The sequence below is a fragment of the Amia ocellicauda genome, chromosome 21 (genome assembly GCF_036373705.1).
Source record: "Amia ocellicauda isolate fAmiCal2 chromosome 21, fAmiCal2.hap1, whole genome shotgun sequence".
NCBI classification, from domain to species: domain Eukaryota; kingdom Metazoa; phylum Chordata; class Actinopteri; order Amiiformes; family Amiidae; genus Amia; species Amia ocellicauda.
The window spans coordinates 13825221-13850520 of NC_089870.1; the positions used below are offsets into that span (position 1 = coordinate 13825221).

General features: G+C 37.9%; 1 protein-coding gene across 3 annotated transcripts in view; it reads right to left on the reverse strand.

Annotated features, from left to right (window-relative positions):
• The window catches only part of begain (brain-enriched guanylate kinase-associated), a 49201-nt gene extending 26713 nt beyond the window's left edge, over positions 1 to 22488 (reverse strand). The window contains exons 1-3 of one of the 3 annotated variants that reach the window (XM_066694934.1): positions 22252 to 22488; positions 20806 to 20834; positions 5078 to 5308 (exon numbers count right to left, since the gene is read on the reverse strand). In XM_066694934.1, the coding sequence (XP_066551031.1) occupies positions 5078 to 5148 (71 nt within the window). In that variant the 5' untranslated portion in view covers positions 5149 to 5308; positions 20806 to 20834; positions 22252 to 22488. Of the gene's footprint in view, positions 1 to 5077; positions 5309 to 20805; positions 21108 to 22251 lie in introns of those variants that run through there. The other 2 variants (XM_066694935.1, XM_066694936.1) reach the window with 2 other exon arrangements.
• Positions 22489 to 25300: the final 2812 nt, after the last annotated feature.

Sequence of the window (25300 nt, forward strand, 5' to 3'; positions counted from 1 at the left end):
AAAAGAAATCTCTGTGATTAAAGGTGGAAAACAGGCACTACCGTAAATCCCAAACTACCAACAGCATTAAGAAACAAGAGCAGGTATAAGTATGGCATAGCCTTGGTAGAGGAAAGAGGTAAAGAGATAAAAGGGTGTGTGGAAACGCACTTAGAAATTGTTTACAGAAAAAGACAAAGCAAGAAAACCGCAAAGTTGACCTCTGTAAGAATTTGTATGAAGGCAGATGGAGAACGTCCTCATAATGAAAAGGCTCCCCATGAAATACAATCTGACAGCATTCCCTGAGATTTTCTATTAATGTCAACACCCAGCAAACTCAATTATTTCTCAACTCCTAGATAATTCTCTACCAAGCCTTAAAGTGAAAGCAGTGGAACAGAAACTAGGTGTGCACTATAGGGCTTCTTCTCTCAACTATTTGTAGTCAAGGTCATGCGACCTCCAATTAGTGTAGTTTGCATAATTTAATTCCACAACAACAGTCTGATTTGCATAATAATACACTGGAGCCCCACTGCTAGTAGTTCACGAGTTATGTTTTAAAATTGCGAAGAGATCAATGTTTGTCTCTGGAGCAATTTTCCATTATATAACATTGCTCCATGGAGATAATTTGAAAGGTTGAACTGCAGGTTGGTTTAACTGTGAAAACAGTTAGGAAGAAAAAATCTGACGTGTCTGCTGGTGCTAGAGTTTTTAAATCTTGTTAAATCAATTACAAGGAGCACCACTTAAGTATACAAAAATGCACAAAAGCTGCAATGGACAATGTTTAGTCCTGCACTCTTGCAATTAAATGGACAACTCAGCCTGACAATTTAATATCAGTGATTTATTGTGGGAGGGGAAAAACAAAATTGGGTTTTAGGCGTTTTTTCCTAAGTCTCCAGCTGTAATGAAAAACAAAAAGCCCACTCACTCTCTTGGTTTGTAATTCTCAAATCATCTATTATTTTCCCTTCAATGAACCCAGAAACAGAATTTTCCACAAGCATTTTGTGATTGAATGTGAGGAGAATCTCACTGACTACCCTTCAAGGACATTTTCCCATTAACAGACAGTTAAATCAAAATATATATTGTTAAAGAAACATGAAACAGATTGTAAAGATAATTGAAATACATAGAAGCAGTAAAGTGAAACATAATTGCTGTATAATTAGTGGATTAGGAATCCCTGTCGTACCTGTACTAGAATGGGATCTTCTGGAGCCCAGCACACAGTCCAGGACACCCTGACCTCACTCTGCACTGCTCAGTAACAGCAGAAAACTAGGAATTCACAACACAGTGTTGAGGTTTCAGGTCTCCGGCTGACTGTTATTATAAGATTTCAAGTTCGCATCCTAATGCTGAAGAGGGTCAATGGGCTAGGGCTTATTCTTAAACTACAACAGCCAGAAAGATAAAGGGACTCACTGTTGTTATCAGTTCAGCTGTCAATGCGTAGCCCCAGTTAAGGTGTTTGAGTTGATTTTCTATTCAGACCCACCAGCAGGTGTGCAATTATTTTCAAACAGCAATATTTTACAACCCGCCATCATGCACCTCTAAGTGAATGTAATTTCCATGGGGCATTTTACAGTGGAAAGACACCATTATGATAATATGCACGTGTTTCACAAATAACACTCAAGTGATTTATAGCAGCTTTGTGCTTGTGCTCAGTGTGGGGATATCATACAGCCATCCCCCCCACTGCTTGCACAGCTCTTCAAATAACAAAACAACAAAGCACAACCTTTGAATTAAGACATGCGTAGCGTGTCATATATTGTAACTTCACTATTTAACTTCATTTTGGTTGCCCCCTAGACTTAGTTTCTTTTTTTTTTCCTGCCAGCTGTCAAGGTTTGGTTTCAGATATTCAGTGCTCAATGTCTGAATCTTAATTCGGTAGGGGAACTACTACAGTTTTTGATGTCGAGGAAATTTCCATATAAAGCTTGAGTCTCCAGGGTTACTGCTGAGTATGTTAGGGTTCAAGTAACACTAAGTTCTGTAGTAAGATTAATGAACTGTAAAGTTAAGGAAGAAATATCTTGAGCTGCCACAGTGTCCCAGCACACTAATTGGTAAAGTCATAAATCTCCTGTCAATAATGATCACTTTAAGAGTGATAGGAAACTTTCATATTATCACATTTTCTGGAAATTCTTACTTTCCTGATTGTTATGCATAATCCTATGTATTTGAAACAACATAAATGCACATATATTTTCTTATGTATGAATGAAAATGACTTGCAATTACAGCCTTTTGTATGAAAATATATTGTGCAACACCTTCCTTACAGACAGAAAGCTAGGATTAAAATTAAATGTTACTTTCCAAATAACCAAGGAAACTAAAAAGAAAGTTCAAATAGTCAAATGTTTGTGAAGAATAGTGTCTCACTGTCCATAAACGAATGAACCAATGTACTGCTAAGAAATATATTCATCTGAAAGTTATGCTAACATCAAACCAACTTTGCTAATCTCATCATAAACATATGTAACATTGTGATAAATGCTGATGTTCTGCAGTATATGGACAATGAAACTTGAGAACATTTGGAAAAACAGAAAGCTGTGGGGAAAAATGTTAGTAAATCTAGCAGAAACAGTTTAAAAGACAAGCAATCAATTCCAGAACAGCCTATACACTGGTACATCGAATGCTTCGACATGGCAAGGTCATACAAACTATTTTTTAAGGATGAGTACAGGGCTTGTAACATGTCAGAAAATATAAATCAATTAAATATTTCAGTGTTTTTTAAGATCTCCTGAGAATCAACATCCTGCCCCTTCAGGATAACTGTCATTGTCCAATAGGTGTAGGGTGAGCCAGATAAATTGAAAAGCCTTTCCAAATTACTAAAATGTATAATCTCCAACCTTGGTGTTTCTTTTCTTTCTTCTTTTTGTTTTCTCTCACATTCCAACTTCACCTTGTTAAGAAGTTTTGCCACACAACTAAACTTGGCTTTTCTATGGAGCTGGAAGTGAAACACAGCCAATACACTTGAGCCAAGAAAATCCTGTGCTGTGTACAATTGAACACAAAGCACAATAACACATCGGCCTCGCTCCACTTTTCACACCACAGCTGAGGCTCCAAACTGTTCTTTTCTTCTGAATATAAAATATTAAAGATGGGTATATTTATATATGAAAAAGGGGATTTTAAATACTACAAAAATCTTAATAAACCATACCCTTGTTCTGTCACACATTTACAATTCCCTTTGTGTGAGATTTGCATTATCAATGCAGTTGTTTCACTCTCCTTCACTCAGTGTGTCGATTAACAGAGAGTATACACACTATCACACTACACTGCGCATTGCAATGTTTTGCTGGGTTTTCAGAGGTCAATTGGCAGGAAATTATCAGTTCTTTCTGCAGAGTAAAAATAACAAAACAAAAAAATCAAATAAAATCAAAACAAAACCTTATTTAATTAGCCCAAAGAGTATTCTCACTTGTTTAAGATATCTGATGTGCAGTATTTTAAAGCCTCCTAATTGTATGCAGGTTTTCGAAAGATCAGCAAGTAGGTCATGTATCAGTTTACAGCACTGAAAATAGAAATCCTAGCAAAACATATAATGGTATGGGTTGGGTTTGTGGAAGAGAGGGGAAAAAAATACAATACAATACAATAAAATGAAAAACAATTCAATTCAACTTCCTTTCGAAAAATTGTAAATCACACAAAGGATATACGTGATGTGATAGCAAAAGGCATTTCAAAATGAAATTCCCCATCAAATGAGCCAGATTTCAGTGCTCCTCATAAATACATTTACAAAAACGAAATTGTTCAAACTGACGAGATACTCTCTAAGGATCTGTCCTAATGGAAGATTTTGAGAAAGCATTGTAATAAAAGTGTGTTAGGCTTTGTAGGTGTGTGGTATTTTGTCTCCCTCTGTAAGAGTGCATGTGTGCGAGGCAGGAAGAAACGGGGAATAATCTGGCGTTTGGAAATGGCAGAGTGTGCAGGCTATGATAGATTCTGGCTCACAAAGCATCCCCCGAGGGAATTCAATACCATGCTGTCTCACACAATCAGTACTGGTTGCATTCACTTAAATCCAATTCACCATTGAAAAGTCTAAATATAATTAGGGATTAAGTGACGTTTTTTATTTTTATAGAACAGAAATAGGCAAGAGTCAAATATATTACTCATTTAGTCGCAGCAGTATTGTTATTTTATTCTGTCGAAGGCTGGTCGGTTGGACCCAGCAGACCTGACTATGCAATTTACACTTAGTTTTGTCAAGGAATAATTTCAGGCTAAATGAAAATGCCTCCTAGATGTGACAAATGTGATTTATGAACCGAGGGTCAATCAAAGCCCTTGTGCTTCTGATACAGTTCAGTGTAATCAATGTAGATGTAGGGAATGTCTTGACAACTTTGTATAGAATTAGTCAAAATAAGCACCTTTTTGAATGATTAATTTATGTAATTTCTACTTTTTCTGCTGCGATAACCATATACTCAATATATTATACAATGTCAATGTATCACCATTTTCTGTAATGTAAGATGTGGCATATACATGAATTCCACAATATATGTATATATACTGTTGTATATATTTGTATATTTTGATGGTGGCATTTAAATGACTATGTGCATTTGGTCTTTTTATTGCTCTTTAATCTTTTCAATATGGAATGCAAAGATGTGATTCCAGAGTGAAACATGTGTGATCAGTGAACATCCTGAAGTTTAAGTCTTGCCAGATCTGCAGGTCACTCAAAAGACACATCTAGCAGACAACACCAGACCTCCGAAACCTGGAGTGAAAAGGTTTAGCCTACATGGCAACACAGAGAAACAAAATAATTGGTAAGAAAGACAGAGAATGAATTAGGATCTGAAATAACATCCCTCCAAACTGGAACCGTTTTTATTTCACACTTGATAAAGACTTTATGGTTGTTTGAAGTGATGAAATGTGTGAGCATCTCCTAATGTGATTTTTGCTTTATTATTTTATGGTTCAATTTGGGAGAGCATGAAGCACACAAAATGAGATTTGTGGGAGATGGCATTTTTGAAATTGCTCTTACCTTTTTTTCTGGTGTTTACAACCATTTCTGGCGTTTTTTAGTGCTGTTTTCCCAATATATATTTTTTTCATGTTTTTCTATTTTCTCTCAGTTTCATGTGTGATTACTTTCCAGACAGGAAGTTGATGTCAGACCTCCACTCTAAACTCCACCCCTTCTGTCCTTTGCTTTCTAAGGGATTAGGTTTTCCCTGTGGAGTCAGAGAGTAGCTGTCTACCTGGAGTGTTGATCCTGCCAACAGATTAAAAAAAACAGGTTTCCAGTCACCAAAATAAAGCCTCATCTGTGTCTTTGTATCATTATTTTTTATTTTGGTCATTGCAAACATGTTATTTTTGCTTTAACTATCAAAATCTAGACAAGGAGAAACATCAAATTAACTACCTTCAAAAAACATGAGAAAAAAAACAACACCATCTTTTGCCATTCCACTTGCAATGACATTAACATGCACATGCATGCAGAGACTGACATATCTGTTAACCTGTTCTCCTGAATTTACAATACACTTGCTCTTCACATTAATTACACCATTTCCATTTTACTATGCATTAAAAGTCATATATACATTAGCAGCCAGCACAAGAAGCCGTCCCTGAGGAGAAACAAGTCATAAGCTGAAAAAGGTAAATACAAGCGAGGGGACCAAACCAGTGGCATTTTATCAGCACTGTGTAATGCCTAGTTATGAGAAAGGTTCAGTGCCATGTCATCAGTACAACACCGGTGGTCTCATTTGAGACACACAGTTTGAAGATCAAGGTAAACTACGTTTCTCTTTACCCGTAATTCCCTTTTCTTTCAATATGCATTATAATTAAACGTTCTTGAGCTACAATTTGATCTATTGGGACTTCCTTGATAATTGAGATGCATGAGATCAATCTAATCAGGTTGAATTGTAAATGGTCTCCTGTCCTGAAGATTAATACATCTTTCCTATCTGTCTAATAATAATTCAAACACGGACTGCAGTTGTCTGCTGAATATCACTCAGCAAGGTGGGGGGGGCATTATCCCACAGCATAGTCTTTAGCAGCAGACTTCTGGCTATTCAGTATAGCTGAGCAGTGATGAAACCACATGGGTATTTATCCTGTAAAATATAGATCTGCCTCATAATATTCTACTAAACTGACACAAATAAAGTGTTGATTCATTGTTCTCCATCAAGGCTGACATTAAAGATTAACGACTGTGGAAGAGCTGAGAGAAATTGAACTTTACCTTCCCTGCTACTGTCTCAAAAGGTTATTTAGGCTGCGGTTATTGGAAGACTGGTGGGTAAATGGAAATCTCATAAAAGGGAGGTGGGGAATCAAAGTGAATTACATCCCAAAATTGTTACATCCTTGCAAATAAACAGCATTCCCTGTAGTCTACTTTGGTCTCTTCGTGCTTAAGCATTAGCATTTCCGAGAGGAATTACCATCAAAGCACATCATCATGATATGAATAAGTATGCGGTGGAGTTCTCATGAAGAGGAAGGGGAGGGTCTATCAAGCAGTGCAACCATTAACGTGTCACTCTGCACCCACTGCCGTCACACTCGTGAAGGTTAGATAGATTGATGCCAAAATCTGTCATAATGAAGTGACAGCTCGTTGTTTAATCATATCATTTAGCTTGAGTTGAGCAGGTGACGAGGGAATGCACAGAATGTCTGCCTAGGCTGAGGTCTTCACTGAAGAAGTCCGGATTTTCTCAGAAGGTGGAGGTTTTTTGAGACTGTACTGAAACACAATCACTTTTGTTTCAATCTTTGGCTCTTGGATAGATCAACTCCTAATCATTTTGACAGACACACACACACACACACACATACCAGTACAGCTATTATTATAAAGATGGTGGACTAAAAAATAAATGGAAAATCAATGTACTTCTTGAATTTTCTTAATCCAGGGGCAATCTGACCTCCGAAGTCTAATTCATAATGGCTTTCAAATGTGCATAATACTGAAAAAGTTAATGAAAATTGCTGTTACATGCAGAAGCATTTATCCCAACTGACTACAACTGGCAATGAAGGCAAAGCTGGCACAAAGAAATTGCTGAAAGGCAGGAGTAGCTACAGATCAACTCCTCTGCTGGGGTCACTTGGGGATTCGGCTGATGAAAAGTGTCAGAGAACACAGAGACCTGCACACTTTTCGGCATCCAGTTAGTAACTGCAGGATACACAACATTGCTGTGCACTCACTTCTTTAATCAGTGGGAAAACTGTCAAGAGTACCTTAGAATGACAAAAGCAACACCTTGCAGGCTAGGTTACTTTACATACATTCAGCAGAAGTTGGATTTTCTGGTTATCCGCCTTGCCAAGAGATGTGACTCACTGTGATACTGATTACTCTAAATATTGACAGCTTTTCCTAGCTCTGTACAGTTAATCACACATGCTGTTATCTACAGCCCGATCCATCAGATGTACTAGGTGTTCTTTCACATGTGTCATCAAAACGATTTCCCAAACAAACAGCCCAAGGATTCAATCTCACTGCTTTCCTGGGGTCAGACCGTAATATGATATCGTGTGACAACAAATTGGGATTTTGATGGAAATGGAGCTGCAGTGATGAGTGCAAAAGCAGGAACCCAGATGCACTGTTTTTTTGTTTTTTTTCTGGTGACACCTTAGATATAGAAAAAGTCAAACCTGTTCAAAATGACAAGGGAGCTGTCCAGTCCTGCACATGGTTAAACTGGTATTAACCTTCTCACAGTCCAGGGCTCTAATCCTACTCATACAGGAAAGGAGGCAGTCAGCATGCAGGCCGTGATCTTATCCTACAGCACAATGAAACCCCTCTTCTCACTTCGACACCGCACTGAGCAGATTAACACACAGGGAATCCCAAATCTTAAGCCTTGACTTGACATGAAAGGCAAACCTCAGGCTCTGGTGAGTCACCCTGACAACAGTGACGAAAATTGACGCAGTCAAGTCAGATAGAAAAAAATGAAACCAGTTGTTCTGATGAAAGGAATCCCCGGAGTTCTTCCTCTGCCCCCCTTTTTGTCGATATGTGCACATTGCTTTGATTTCTAAAGCCTGCATCTGCCTTCAGCCTCAAAGCTTGCAGGTGAAATTGGTAGAAAATTATATTTAGATTAAGCAGAAATGAATGTGATACAGCCAAAAATGTATTATTGGTCCACAATTTTGCAGTTTTGCCAACAAAGAGGGAATGTACGTTAACTACAATGTCTTGATCTCATAGTTACAATTTAAATGTAATATGTACAAGCAATGTTAAGATGAACGGAAAAATAAAGACTGAAACGGATACAAGAATTACACTGTAAATGTAATGCTTATACAATTCTGCAGTAACAGCTCTTCTATTTCTATGATTTTGTAAACACTACATGTAATGACTCTAATTATAGTATAATTACTGTGTAACTACAGGATACTTAATAAACCTCTTTTCTTAGTGTATGATAAGGCAATCTTTAATATTATCATAGAAAAGTCTGTATATTCTGTAATTAGGGTAGAGAAGCCTCCATTTTAATTTCAAGAGAAACCTACACCCAATAATAGGTAAGCACGGATAAAGTGAAGCTTATTTCTGCCTCCTGGCATTATGCAGCTACAGTATTTATTTACTTTAATCTTCATTCACCAAATGGCTAAACAAAACAAGACAAGAGAGAACAAAAAGATGACAGAGAGCCACGCATGCATGCTGGCCATGTCTTATCTGCGGGAAACAGAGTAGCTAAGTGTTGGTGTTTCAGGGGTGGGGGAGCAGGGTGGGACTCTTTGCTTCAGTCACTGTCATAGATGCAGTCCCTTTCTTTGAATATAACTGTCTCACCTGAAGTCGAGTGAGGCAACAGAAGGACAGACCCTTGTGGGCTGACCAAGAACTGACCACAACAATAAACTGCTTTTGAAAAACTGACACTCAGTTGTAGACTACTTAATGAAACTGAAGGGACAAAAAAAAACTTTTAAAATAATGGCTACTCTGAGGAGCTATGTACTAATAACACAAAGGGCTTTCAGTTTATATATCTGACATTTATTTAATCAGAGTTTGCCTATGATGTAAATGTATCATTCTGTGTGCGTGTATTAGCCTTTCAGTCCCAAGAAGTACCAATAATACAGCAGCCTAATCTCTAGCTCTTATGCAGTTTATTTTATTATACTATGCTCCCTCTTTCTCCTGATTATTTATGTATTGTTAGGACTTCTATCATTTTATTGTAACTTCTCCTACGCCTACACTACCCTTTAGCACATACCTGGGATTTAGCTATCTTGTCTGCACTTTGCAATGATTAGGTGCAACTCTTTAGTGCTGGAGCCATTGTCGTAACATAGCTTCCTGAATTATAAAGAGAGACCCTCACCTTTTACTTACAGACCCCCTTTACTCGCTGCTAACATTGGCTTTTCAAGTGTAATTACAGTTAAGCGCCCCCCCCCCCCCCACCCACTTTCACCCCAAAAACATACTGGATATGTACAGGATTTATAGTCCTTCCCTCATGAAACAGTTTAAGTAAGAGCTTGTGAAAGAAAGGCAATGAATATCGAATGCTTTTCATTCCAGACAGTACATGGTGGGAGAGTGAATGTGCAAAGAAACACATAAACTAGTCCTCAGATGCATTAGTGCATGATTTAATGTGGATTTCTAATAAACTTTACTGACAAAGAAAACAATCACTCTTTAAAGAACATGCCTACGGTCAATCTATCCTGAGGCAACTCCCCGTTTTATGACTCTCCACAGTGACTGCCAGTTTCATTTTCATTTATGGCCTTTTTCAATTAGCTAATGGAAAACTTCAAACTCAGCACAATGTGGGCTTCTATTCTATGTTAAAGCAAACAAAAGCAAAGGAAGTGGATGGAAAGGAAAGAGAATCAGTGTCTTGTGGTGCTCTGAAGCCCACTGATGACCCATTGAACATTGAAGGCTTGCTACACTGATATTGACAGAACAATACACCTTAATGCTATAATAATAACTAAAGGTGGCATTGGCTTAATATCAGAAATACCAATCATTTCAGAGAATCAGGGCATTTCTCGTACTGTAAACAAGTACCCCGGTTGAGGCACAATTATCTGCTTATTTATAAATCAAAACTCAGCCAACTAAGTGACTTTGAAAAAGTAATAATAGGACATATTCAGCTCGTTTCACAGACCTTGATTAACACAAGTCTTGAAAACCTAAAATAACATTGGGTAGTCCAAGACCATTTCTAATTGGATAAGTGAAACCAGCCCTTAAAGACACTTATCCAGAGCATTATCTGCAGGAATAGTTTGGTAGCAAGTAAAGTAATATTCTCACAGAATCTAACAAACTGGATAACATGGAAAAATACGGAATAAAGTAACAGGGAAAAGCAGATGGGGATAATCAGTCCTTTAAGTGTTCATCAATTGGAAAGGATAGCAGTTGCAACAGTCTAAGTCCAAGACATCATCCCCTGACCCAAAGTGGGAAGTGCCATTTCTTACCACTGAGCCAAACAACCTAGGCGAGACCCTGCTGTTCATTAGAAGATAATCCCTTTATTAAAAGTGCATGCAGAATTGGCATCACAAAAGTCTTCAGCAGGCAAGTAGCTCTGTATTGTATCCTAATGAAAATAAGGGAAATTATATTCATAAAATAAAACAACTCCAGTGTTTTTTTGGCATTGGGGGTTAGATATGTGTGTTTGTGTGTGTATCATAAGGATAAATATTCAGCTGAACATAGACACACTCTAATTGGCTGCTATTAGTAAATTTCTCATGTAGCCACAGGGAAACAAGGCCTTGGGAATACAGACAGATGGCCATTTACAACAAAACCCCTTTCCAGGAAGATGCAAAGCTATCATCTGCTGTAGAGTACACAACTTTTATCTCTAACTTTAAATGAATTTATTCTCACATTGATAAATGTAAATTCTGCTGGAATTTCTGCTTCAAAAAAGATGAAATAATTATAGACTTCATAAATATACACTGCTCTGTTCTTTTTATATATTTTTACTAAATATGCCACAGCTTTAATCAGGCAAGCTTATCCTGAAGTAACCAATAATTCCCAAAACATTGAGGAGTGGACTAATTTAGAAAACTACATTGAAGGCATTCGATATTTTGTCTTGTTCTCTTGTTTCATTCACAGTAATAGGCAAGACAAGTGTCAGACAGAGCAGGAATCTTGGCAGAGATGTTCAGATTCTTGACCAAGGAGGACAGATAATTTAATCACACCTCCTCAGCGCTGAGTCACGGATGGAGTAGAAATCGCATTATACCGGAGCAACACCGGAGCTCCTAACACACACCGGAGACCATGCTCAGCCTTGCCCTGCCCAGGGGAGCTGACTCAGGGAGGCATATTGAACATCTGTTTGCTTGTAAATGGAAAAGCGTGTTTATATGACTCACACGGCATTCATAAATCACTGTGGCTTTGAAGAGCTCTAGAGTTACGTTATCTCCTTGGAAAGTGAATGGAACCCTCTTTTTTAAATTTTCTTCCAGGCCCATATATTATCTTTCACACCGGCTGAATTTAAATCTGTCAGGAAAATAAACAATCTTTCAATACAGCTATTTGCTTGGAGACAGAAACAGCCCCCACAGCTGCTGGGTAGCATTGTGGGGTGGGGGGTTAGCAAGGAGTCAGTTTGCCCAGGAGCCACAGAGTGACAGGTTTGAAATCTTGCCTAGAGTGTTCACTCCATATGCTTTACTGTATCCATCAACTACCAAGTCATACTCAGAGCAGGGGAATTGCACTTCAGTTTCAGGGCCCAGCTTTAAACAGGAGGTGTCTCCTCTTGCAAAGAACAGCAAGAAACTCTCAGCACCTCTGATGACATAAATATGCAAAACATAATAAAAACAATTTCCACACACACATATACATATACGTGTTATAATATCAGTATAATGGTAAGTTTCTTGTGTAAATGGGATTTTATTTTTATTGCCACACCACTGGTGCTCTGGAGCTCAATTTTATCCAAATATCTATCAATTTATTTTCTCCGTTTAAAAAACAATAATTAACAAATGTGTTCACATGTAGTTGCACGAGTATATCATTGCCTCTTAATTGAGAGAAGATGTTTCCCAAAAGCTCATAATTAGCATGACATAAATACATATCTCAATCGTGGATCACCAAGGTAACGGAACTCTAAAACTGATTACAATAATAAGGCAAAGAAAGAAATACTCCAATCCTGAACTGGGTTTTAATGCTTTTCTTCAAGACTCATTTGAAAAGACAAACACACAAAAAACCCAGAAGCTATGCCTTATTATACTTATATTCCAGCATATGTTAAAAAAGACAAACTTGTCTGTTCTCCCTAGTTTAAGAGCCCTAATTGGGTGCATTCTGCCACAGGCAGACTAACTCGGGACTGCTCAGGACTAACTCGCTCTCTAAAGCCATCAGGACCAGGACGCCTCCAGCCACCACAGCTGTTTAAAGCTGATCTCAGTTTCGAAATGTCAGCACAAGTGAAGTCAGCAGAAGGGGCAGACTTAAGATAGAGTAAAAGTGGTGGAGGCTGGATGTAAACCCCTGCTTTTGTATTCTCTCAGTTCTCATTAACCTGCTTCAGCTTAACATCAGCCCACCCTGTTAATATAAGCTTCAGCAAACCTACAGACTACTTTCTTTAGTGTAGGGTGTAGGGTGTGTAGTTCTAACATGGGACATATTTTTAACAATATGAATGATACCTATTGATATACATATACTATAACTATCTACAAATATATATGTATTGATAAAAGCTGCTGATGAGGATCATAGATAATATAACAGTAGAATGTGCAACAGATTAAACTGAATGTAAAAACTTAGTAATTGTAGCTGATTTTCAAGGCTGAAAGTAGCTACGAAGCAGCTTTGGCCAATCAATGTGAAACAAAATCTCTACTTTGGTATATTTGTATATTGTTGAATTCAAGCCTGTGGAGGAGCTGAATAATATTGTGAGTTGCCTTTTCCTTTAAGGTTTTAGTACTCTTCTAATTCTCATTCATATTTGATGCCAGTTCTATTTCTGAGGGGTGAAACTTGCTTTTATCTTTTTATGGAATCAACTTGTCCTAAAAAATATCTAGTTTTCCCATGCCAGTAATGTCCCACATCTTGAGGTGATGTGGAAATGCTGGAAGGAAAATAACGTAAAGATTGATCAAACCCTAAGAAAATGAAGAAACAGCTCTGGATTTCTCTATTTGGTTTGGCATTAAGTCAGACCAAGAGGATTTGTGAGAGGTAAGGATAAACCTCATCACTGACGTCAACTGTAGCCATTCAGTGTCTGGAGAGCGAGACACTTTCAATCGATGTGTGTTGATTATTTTCCCAAACTTGGTCAAAACTGGTAATCCTAAATACATCAGTTCATTTTGGTAGATGGGACAAACTACAAATCTGTACTACTTGAAGCTACTTACTTCCTTATATCTCAGTATTGAGAAGAGCGAAAAATAAAGAAATAGTGAGAGAAATAAAAACACAATGAAAGAAAGAAATGGAGAGAGTTAGAAAGCTGACTACTATAAATATGAAGCTTACCACCACCCCTGCTTCCCCCTACATATTTTGTATATAAATTAAGTGAGCAAGATTACAGAGAAACAACTGTGCAGCACAAATTAATAAAATGACAATGTTGAAATTGCCAGAATAAATGAATATAGATTTTCTTGATTACAGTGAAAACATCTTGGACTCAGTGGGAAGCAATCACTGACAGAGGCAGGATGTCAGTCCTGTCACAGAAACACATACTACTGCAGGTAGAGCGCTCCTTTTACAGAGCTAAGCTGCAGTCAAGTACAATAGCATGTCGGACCAAAATGGGATTGATCACACTGACTTTTCTTCCTGAGCCATAAATTGAATGAAAGTACAAAGAACATTTCTTCTAATAATTGAAAACTCAGCATATTTGACAGGATTTACCACTATTTAAATCACAAAGGAAAGTCTAAACGTTGGATCGATGCATGCATTTGATCATATTTGTATTTTATTCTGTGCAGCAAACGTTAGAGGTTGGCATCACTCATGGTCTGCAAAATTACTATGAATCAATAATCAACAAATATTACGTGGATACATGTGTAGGATATGGTGCCAAAAACTAGTGTACATAGTGTTAATCAGAAGAGAATCTTGTATCTCCCACAAACATTAGTTTCTTTGGTTTTCTGAAATAGCATTCATTAAGATGGAAAGTCCCAAATTGATGGATTTTCTTCCTAATCCTAATTCTCAATTGATTTCTCAAGAGTCCAGTGTTAGTGCTTATTAAAATGTGAAATATTACATTCATTGCACAATGGCTTTAGCTAATTATTTCCACTGGTGTGGGATCATTTTAAAATACAGTAATTTGAAAGAAAACAAGTAAAAGCTTTCTGCTTAGCCTAATGCTTTATCTACATATAATTATAACATGCTGCTGTCAGAAATAGATCCAGCGGTTCTGATCCCCCTCTCCACCCAGAGGGCCACACTCGGGCAGCATGAGCAGACACTCTGGCGAATTGCCATGGACACACTTCTCAAGAACCTGCCTGAGCAACTGCCTGCTTCCCTGGTGATGGCTGCTCCAGCTCCTGCTGCCTACCCTACAGTTCCTGCCCAGCTGGCTGTTCCGGGGAGATATGATGGCTGCCCAGACCACTGCAATGGCTTTCTACTGCAATGTACGATATACTTTGCTCACCTGCCAATGTCCTTCCCCACTGACGAGGCCAAGATCCTCTTAGAGGGTGTATTTTCTCTCTCTCTCTCTCTCTCTCTCTCTCTCTCTCTCTCTCTCTCTCTCTCTCTCTCTCTCTCTCTCTCTCTCTCTCTCTCTCTCTCTCTCTCTCTCTCTCTCTCTCTCTCTCTCTCTCTCTCTCTCTCTCTCTCTCTCTCTCTCAGGCACAGGCACAGGCACAGGCCAAAGAGGAGTACATCAAGGGGACTCTGAAGGGACTTACCACTTCTCTTGAGACGGCGGAGATGCTTTTTACCCATGCGTTCCATGTCTATGGGCTGCCAGAGGACATTGTATCCAACAGAGGTCCCCAATTCACCTCCCATGTCTGGTCTGCCTTTTTCAAGGCACTCAACATCATTGTCGGTCTCACTTCGGGATATCACCGCCACTCAAACAGATATACGGAATGCTTAAACCAGGAGATTGGCAGGTTTTTGTGTTCATACTGCAGTACATCGCAGACAGATTGGAGTCGGTTCTTGCCCTGGGCGGACTACACACAGAACTCCCTCACCAGCTCTTCCTCCAGCCTCACCCCGTTCCAGTGCACCCTCGGCTACCAACCTGCCGTTTCCCTGGGATGGGGAATCTACTGATGTCCCAGCGCTGGGTGACTGGTTTCAGCATAATGCAGCTGTCTGGCAAGCAGCTCACACACATCTGAGTGATTCAACGACAAAAAACCAAGGCTGACCGACATCGGAGACCAGCTCCGCAGTATCAACCAGGACAAGAGGTCCACCTGAGACATAAAGATGAAACTGCCCTCCAAAACGGATCTAATAAAAATTAGACATGAAATCTACTTTCCGCAAATATAAGGCTTGTCCTCATGCATTCAGTGCAAATATGCCCTATCTGGCTTCTACTTCAGAGCTTTTGACCAGAAAGCGAGTCATTGATAGCCCATTACACAATTAACATGATAACATTCCATTTAATTAACAACAAGATTAAGGCTCAAAAGAAATCAAAGACTTTCTAACAGAGACAAGATACCCTGCCACTTTGTATTCACACTGCACAGCCTATGGAATGCAGTATTCCTGAATTAATTTGGCATTCTCTGGGAAACTGTATAGAACTACAGCATAACACGGGTGGAGAGTGCTAAGCAAAAAGAAAAACGTGGGCACTAAGTCAATATTGTAATTTTTAATACAAATGTTCTCAAGCCATTACAAAATGTATAAGTTGATGATTACTTCATTACAATGCTTTATTTGAAATAGAATAGACACTGTACAGACCCCACAAGAATGTCCCATGCTCACATCAGTCCTGGCAATCACAGTGTGTGGCCTGTGGTGAGACCATCTATCAGGCAGGACCAACAAGACCTCTGGAAATTAGTCATCAAAGAACTGACACTTAAGAGACAGGTGCCTAAAGCAAGATACCACTGAAGATACTGCAACCTCATCTTACCATTACAAGGAATGTAAGAAATGGTAATGTGAATGCCGAATACATACAGAATTCAAGGTGACTAATGCAGAATTGCTTTATACACAACAATAAGTATAACAGTTGTATTTTAAAAAGCAAACTTTCCTAACTGATGTACATTTTGTACATTCCTCCACAGTCCTCCAAGTTATTTCTTGCCGAGTGTGAGGTATGTTTGTAAATTGATGATTGGTGTGCTCACATGAACCATTTAAAGTTTAAATGCTGTACTTAAATTCAGTATTAATGGAACCAAATTGATTTTCTATTGTGAATTCTTAAGCATGACTGATTTTGAGTTGTTTCTTTCACCTCTCTTCCATGGAGCCAGAGACGATGACGCCACTTGTGGCATGAGCTTTGATATAGAAATCCCCAAGTGAGTTTTTTTTTACCAGTATAGAGAAGAACGCTGCATTTTAAAAGAGCAAAAACGTATGGTTCCGGCACAGCTGCACAGAGGCTTCAGCCAGGAAACAAGTCTTTATTACCCACCCCCACTACCAAAATGTTCAACACAATTCTCCCCCTGCTTAAACCTGTGCCGAGCTGACACTTGAGTGTACAGACGAGACAAAGTGAAGCAATGTGACTCTCTTCCTGTCTCCATTTTGAAAGCACACGTTTGTTGTTTCTTTTCACAGTCTGAGTCATCCTTTGAAAGCATCTTCTTCCCACTTCCTAATTATTGAACAACATGCCAGACTCCAGCAGCAAAACAAATCCTGCTTATCTGCAGCCCTACAGCTCTTGCATTCCCTTTTCTCCTCCGTTTTAATAAAGTTCCACTTAATGTTGCTACAGGATGTTTCATTAAGACGTGCCTGGCCAGCCCTGACGAACCTAATTAAAGCAAAACAAAAACTAAAAACTAAATAAAATATCTGATGAGTTTTTACTGTAGGACAAACTGCAGCCTTGCTGTAACATGTTTTCAAGCAACCACTCAAAAAGACTTAGGCGGCCAGTAAAATGACCACTTTCAGACCATTCTTTCTTTTCAAATAATTACAATATATACTAGTTATCACAAACAAAAAATAAGTGATTTCATGCTTGCTTATAGCTTTCCCTACTCTGTCAAACTGTGGCTATGAAGTATGGTATGAATAAAGTGTTTACATCCAAAGCAAAGACATACCTTTAAGAGGATGTGATATTCAAATGCATCCACTGAGGAAAGCTACAGAGCAAACTATCTTGCAAAGTCATCAACAATTTTGGTTCCAGGGACTGCTGACCCCTTTGGCAAAGGAGACACATTAATTGTAGGCTTCTGCTAACTTCAGAAAGGGATGATGGCCAGGTATTCATCAAATATGGCACAGGTTCACACCAGGTAACATGTTCAGCAAAAGAGCATCAGTGCTGTGAACATCACATTTGCATTTGCCATTAAAGATCTGGTCTTGAAAATCACACCTATCTGCAATTTTTTTGTTTGTTTATTTATACTGCAAAAATGTTCATGTTCCAGGTCAAGCTGAAGTCCACATATGCTAGAACATAGCCACCCTGTAGCAGTTGCAGAAATGCAGATAAGATCAGAAGTTCACTGGAAAGTTTCCAATTCTGATCACAGTTTATTTCTCAGGATGTTTGGTTTACTTTCCTGAATGTCACATGATCACGACATAATGTGAAAGCATAACATCAAACTGACACAATGTTGGGAAGGGGCTGAACCTTCTTATGACAAAAAACAGATCAGTCAGAACCTTTTCAGAACCCTCTGTATTGGGATGGGTTGATGTTTCTTATTTTGCTGCACCATTAAAACAGTCTTGACTGTTAGGTTGATTTCCCTTTCCATTTGTAATTACTTTGAAACGGGGCCCATGTAGAAATAGACACATTTCCAATAAACCTAATCCACCTGACACATAATGAAAACTATGGGGGTTAAACTGGGGAACAAGGCTCCACAGTGTCAGAGTGATGAGAGAGGCGAGTTTGTAATCTCAAGTGAAATGCACCTAGAGCAGATATCCTCATGAGGATAAAGACTAATCAGAATGAGAACATTGGGCATAGGATTTTAAATGTATAATAAATTCTACACCCTACTAATGATTCAACTCATTCTACATCTTGCATATTGTAATATGTATTTTTAATACACCAGCCATGTTGCAACAAAAGATGTTCAAATTACTGCATAAAATGAATATCCATAGCAACCTTTTAAAAAAAAAATGAAGTCTTAACTCTGGTTTCACCACCAGTTTTACAGCTGTTTATCAGAAGTAGCAAAAAAAAAATGTCTCACCTATAATTTTTACTAGAAGAAAGGCTTTACAAAGGAAACAACTTGAGTTCAGATGAATCATCCACACATTTCTGGAAAATGTAACACCTTTCATAAGGTTTCTCCAATTACAGCAATCTTAACTGTAACTACTGTTTGTAAAAGCATGTAACTACACTTTAACTACATTAAGTAACAGGGATACCTTTTATTCACAGTAGATATACTGAACATACAATGATGTAGACACAACAAATGTTCCACACAGAGTTGAAGAGCATGCATCCATTGGTAGTTGCATTACTGCTTATTTGTTGCTTTGTCTGAAATCTTGTAATGCTGTATAAATAAAAACTCCTTCTATATCCATTCACATATGTTAAACACCTTTACACTAGAGTTTGAGTTAAGCAAGCACATGCACATTTATCCAGTATTACAATCTACCCCTCAAGTATGGCACGGCCATGAAGCCAACATGAATTCACAAAACACAATGATCATCGTCACCCCATTAGTATTACTACCAACATAAACATGAGCACTGCTTTTAGACCTCATAATATGACGGGCAGCTGATAAACTTGGTGTTTTATGTAAAAACAAAGCTAGACCAAGTTAACATAAGAAGAGCTTCTGGGTGGAGATAATTGCTTTTTTGCACATAATGTGAAATACACAAGGTTTCAGAAAGACCCTGAAGTTGTGCAGATACATTTTAAAGGCTGACCTCGGCCGCAGAACTCAGCCAAGCAAGCCAAAGTCTTCAAACTGTGAATTTAAGCAAAAGCATAAAAGTAGATTGGACTTAATCTAGCTATGATTAAATGCAGGCACAGCGCCAGATGCTAGCACTTTTTTTTTTTTCAGTGTTTAGACAATGCAACCTTCAAGGGAGGCTCTTGCTGTTATGAAAGGTGTTTGTACGGCTGAGCAGTTTTCTGGTGCATCTTTTCAGCGTGTAAATTGTCGGACACAGTTTGAAATATTAATGCAATCTGTCATAATATGCACCCCATAATGCTGCTCATAAATTGAAATGTCTAAACAATTAGAGATAATTATAAAAGTAGCACTACATGACTGCTTTTTGGTTAACATGTTTTAAAATTATATATTTAAATAGGGGATAAATTGGCTTCATTACTTACAGCAATTTTGTGAATATGCCCAAGGAATACAAGACAATAGACTTAACTTAATAAGAGCAAGTGTGATCATTCTAGTGCATAGTCTAGTTAATAAAGGGGATTGAACATAATTTATGAAGATTAATAATAATAATTTATAAGAGAACAATACTTTGCATGTTTTCACATGCAGACTAATAATAATTCCTTTTGTGAATCAATGTGATTTTGTCTCACAAGATAACTTTCAAGTTCTGAGGCACATGCAGATTGACAAGAGTAAAAATACCTTTCAGAGAAAACCTATAACAAATATATTTTCTCCCAGCTTCATTACCACACCCATCTAATTTCAAACATTACATTTAACTTTTCTATTGCTTCCAAGCGACAGCCTCCGCAGAAGGACAATATATGTTCCTCTGTTTAACAACTAATGCAGCTTAATTACATGCACTACCAACCCCAAGGAAAGCATTTCAGATAAGGAAATAACTGAACTGTAGTAACGTACAGACGGAACGCTGTATATACCAACCTTCTTTTAAACAGCTGTCTTTAAACAACCCGTTTCCATTTCCTTTACACATCCTGCAATACTCCGAGCTCTTCATAACAAAGGGCGCTGAATACAAAGCTTATGCTTGGCTTGTTTTTCCCCCCTATGTTCTCTTAAGCACAAAAAAGCATTCCCAATCTAATGGATTCCCTAGCAATTTAACATGCTAATTGCTTTTACTTGTCAGGGTTTCCTGTCAAATCATACAATCTCTGCAAAGCTCAGCAGCATTAACAATGCATTGCTCTGTTTTATTTTTTTTTACAAGCAAAACAAAACACATATATAACCAAAAAAAATAGCACAATCCACAGCATACCTGCAACCAAATGCATGCTTTCTTTAGTTCTTCCTTTCCCTTTTCCTTAATTAGGTTTAAATATCATTTAAATTCATCACTTCACAGTATTCCTTGCATGCCTTTCTCTGGGAGCTGCATTCATTGAAAAAGCTTGCAGATTACGAATAGCTTAAACAGAATTAATAAGCACTTAGCACCATAGTTAAAGAGGAAGGAGGGGAATAAAAGATCAGCACAGTAGAAAAGTAAAGAGTGTAGCTTACCTTATTCTGTGCATCTCGCCGTCAGAGGCCTGAAAAGAATCAAATCAGATTAAATTAATAAAAGAGGAGCTTCATCCTGTAGATGCACGCAGAGATCAGCCTTAACAAATGATTTTGGACAAGTATCTACATAGCGTCAGTAAACAAATCTACATCTGCATTAGCAGAAAAAAATTGACAGATTAACTCCGAGAAAAAATTGCAGCAGACTGCAGAAACACACTATACCCAAGGGCCATAGGCAACGAATGACTCAGTTGCTGCACTGAAGAGGAAAAAAGAAGAGAGAATAGCAAGTAACAGGTAATAGTATCTGTTGAATTTCACACATAGGGAAAAAAAACAGTTTGCACCTACTATATTGTTTTTCCTTTTTTTTTTCTTAACCAGTGGTACATGCAGGGAAGTATATTGGTTGTTTTTTACCCTCATACATTATGCATCAGGATGGGATTATGCAAGATAAATTTACATTTTCATTCAGTTTGTGTTTGCACTACCCAATTCAGCACTGAGCTAATAATGGGAAATATCTGAAGCTATTGTTTTTTATTTTTTTATTTTGGTTTTTACTAAAGGGGGGGGGGGGGGGAGAGTGAATTTGGTAGTTTATAGTAGTAATAATAATAACAATACAAATTTACCAATTGGGGAAAAGATGTAATGTCACACAGTGTTCATTAATATACAATGAAAGTGCAGAGGAACATGTGTCACTTTGAATTAATAATATAATTAAGGTCAGCTTGATAAATGGCACACCAGCTCAAAAGGCAGCTCACCTACAGTTAGAAAATATGCTAAAGCATTAATGGCCACACACATGATGAATGGCATTAAACACACAGAAGGGCTCATTTGAAAACACTCAAATTGGATTCCCAATATCTGTCTCTGTACTTTGTTATTGATAATACCCTTTCCTGCAAAGGGAAGATCTAACACAGCATATTTGCAGTACTATATTATCAATGATCATTAATGGTCTGTTTTCCCATAAATACATCCTCTTGGTTTAGCACTGCCCCCACAATACAATTAGTGACTGGATGACAGCTTTCTACGCTGGCTGCTGCTTTTAGGGGTGAGACTCTATCCAAATCACCAAAGCCTGCTGCATTATTAATTTATATAATCCCTTCTTGGGACAGACTGTGATCTATCACCCTGCCATTGTGACCCTTGAAATCTGGGCTACAACTGTGCCAACCAGAGAAAAATAAATACATTTTATTATGCGTGGCTCAAATTTCTGCCCTGTGTTTAACACTCTGGGTGTAGATTTTGAATGATTATCTGTAAGACGTAGCGCGTTATATTACTCGTTAGGCCTATATTCCCCGCGCTACATTCATAATTTTGCCCTGCGAAACAATATGACTAATCTCCATAGTCTGGTATTACGTTTTTTTAAATGTGTGACAAATAAACTAACTTCAGGGTTACCTTAGATCTTGGGTCAGTTCGCCGTAGACAACTGCGATTGAACCAGGCTGTGCCATTATTATCATACTTCGTCACAAGTTTGATTCCTCGTCCATTTCATTACTCAGCAAAAGAAGAAAACAAAGTAATCTACTAGTCTGCTGTAAAATGTGTTACAATTAAAACATTAGATATAAATGAAGTGGAAGCACATTAGGGATCGTTGCGCACACGACAACATCTACAACGGGATCCACTGCTACGGAGGCTGTTGAGGTACAAAATAAATCAAATCTGTAAAACCAAACTAAATATTGCAATTTGCTAGCTTCATTATAACAATTCACAAAACTAACAGCACTAATAAGTTACTTTAATTGAGATAGCCTTTCAATATATATTTTATCTCTAGCCCACATCAGGAAATTAAAAAGCAGCATTTCCTGAAAAGTGATTGGCTGCATAAAAATGATAGCCAGTCACTCCAAGACCAATGGCACAATCGTGAGTGGGCGTGGCTTACATGGAGGAGGCGTGGGTTACGCTCTGTGCGTCTGACGACAGTAGCACGTACGCACATGCGTGGATCGAACAATCCAAGTGGTGCCGCTGCATAGAAATTACGTCATTAGATGTCGTGCGTACTTATATAGTGATTTTGATATGGCGCACATGAGTAAATAAGTCTTGTTGAATTTACTGCGATGAACATATAATGTAGCGAGAAAACTCTCGTTTATTTTTGTAGCCAATAGGTAAAATGAATCAGCTTTATTTTATCGTGGTGCACAGAGAATATTGGAAATTGTAAATACAGCGAAAGCATTTGCTTAAGAACATTACGTTACCTGAAACAAAATTCAAAAAGACGACTAACACTTATAAATTAAATGCATTGGCAGCTGACACTCTTTGAATTCATTTTCTGTAAAGTACAATAATTCCGTCCGCTATGCATACACTGTTGTACGCCAATAATAATGAATACATTACTTCTCCAAATCTGAAGTCAAGCACTGCCAGATTTCAGGTTCTTTGTCATACTTTATTAGAGGGAACTGAACTGATGTTATTATAGGGAGCTCCTTGCATTTTGTAAACAGATTAAATAAATATTAACAATGTATAATTCATATGAATAACGTGAGAAGTATATTCTCACCATGTATGTCACACATTATTCATATTATATGTCCATTGTATGTCCTTTGTAAAGCATGTCAGTATTTTACTTACTAAAATTGAAATGTTTCCCTGAATTATTATTATCTGCAGTGTGCATAATAGTAGTATTTAGACCATGCCTTAAAAGATGCCTTAATAAGAGATACAGAAAAAGTGTAATTTTTTTTAATACATGAAGATATTTTCAATCTTATATCTTGCTTTTAATCTTAAAATAGCTGATGTTCAGTTTTATTTCATCTCGTTTTGTATTACTGTGAAAAGCTTGATCCTTGAAAGAAAATCACTTTTCCTGTCTGTGTGTGTGTAAACGTAAAACACTGCATCTGCTCTGTAGAGGTGTAATAAATCTGTTTTCTGCACTACTGATGAGTGATAACAAGCCCTCGGCAGGCGGTGGAGTTGCCTGGTGTCATGTCAGGAAGGGTCTTCGGGGGAAGGCCTCTGATAAGGCAGGCATTGTTCTCACTTCACAGGCTTGCGGTGCACAATCAGCACACATGCAGCAGCGCATCGGAAACCCAATCCCTGATAAAGGCCTAGGGCTCGACAATGATAATTAGCTTCCACAAACGATATGCAAATTCTTTATTTAGTTTTTTTAATTTCATATCTCCATTCCTGCAATTATAGCTTCAAATGGCACACTTAATCATGATCTGACCCCCTCTCTCAGTCACGGGGGGGAATGCAGGAGGCATTGTTGGCAGGGCAGTGTGCAGGGGGTTCCCTGTAATTCCGCAGGATCCCTCATTAACAGTCAGCACACATTTCACATCCCCGTATTGACCACCAGTGTGACAGCAGTGACGGCACCATCACCGCTTCATACATGTTCTGGAACCGAACACTAGTGCCTAGTACCCTCCATTACACTAAATTTAAAGAACTCTTGACTCATTTTCTCTTATTTACCGACAACTTTAATATTCATATGCTGATGCCCACTTTACATGCAGACATGTAACAAACAAATTGACACTGCAGGTTGTTAAAATAATTATTGAGAATCCTCTGAAGAAATGCTGTATATAAATGATATATTCCATATGCATACACACCTTATTTATTGATTTATGTATTTGTTACATATTGGGTAATAGTGAGCTTTCCCCTGCCACAAAAAAAACAGATTAAAACAAAAACTCCCAGGAGGCTTCATTGACTGATTGACCAGCATGAGAATGTGACAAAATGTTTTTTTCTTGTGTACGGCTGACCAATGAGTTAGTTAGTCCTTTGGAGAGACGCCACTCCCTTTAAGAAGTGCCCTTGTATATGGCAGTTAGAGAAGTTAGTAGACAGGTTTAAAGTACTCAAAATTTCCATTTACACTGTTTGACTGGGTGCTTTCTGGGAGCCATATGATTTACAATGTTTTTTCAAGCATTGAAAATATTTTCTTATGCACTGCAACAGCACTTTTGACATGGTACAATGTTGTCTTAGCTATTTGTTCAAATCATCAACAAATGGACAGTTATAGCATATATAGGATCCTTTATAAGAAGCAAGTCTGCATATAACAAAACAGCTTGGCCTCAGTCTGATTATAGAGCATACTGTCTGCAAACCAAACTTCAGTACTTTTTGTTGTTGTTGTTGTTGTTGTTGTTGTTGTTGTTGTTGTTGTTATGTATAAATAAATAAATATTCTTGCAATACATGATAATGGTTATACACAGTATAATCTTCTGAAATCAATAACTGATATTAGGATAGTCTTGGCAGTTTGAAAGTCTATAACCTATTATTCAATACTTTTCCTGACTAGGCCATTGCCTTTAAGAAACACAGTGCAAAGGGCTGTATCCTTGTGTGAAGACATACAAGGAACTATTGGAAATGTTGGCAATTACTCAGAAAGATTCAACACACAAATGCA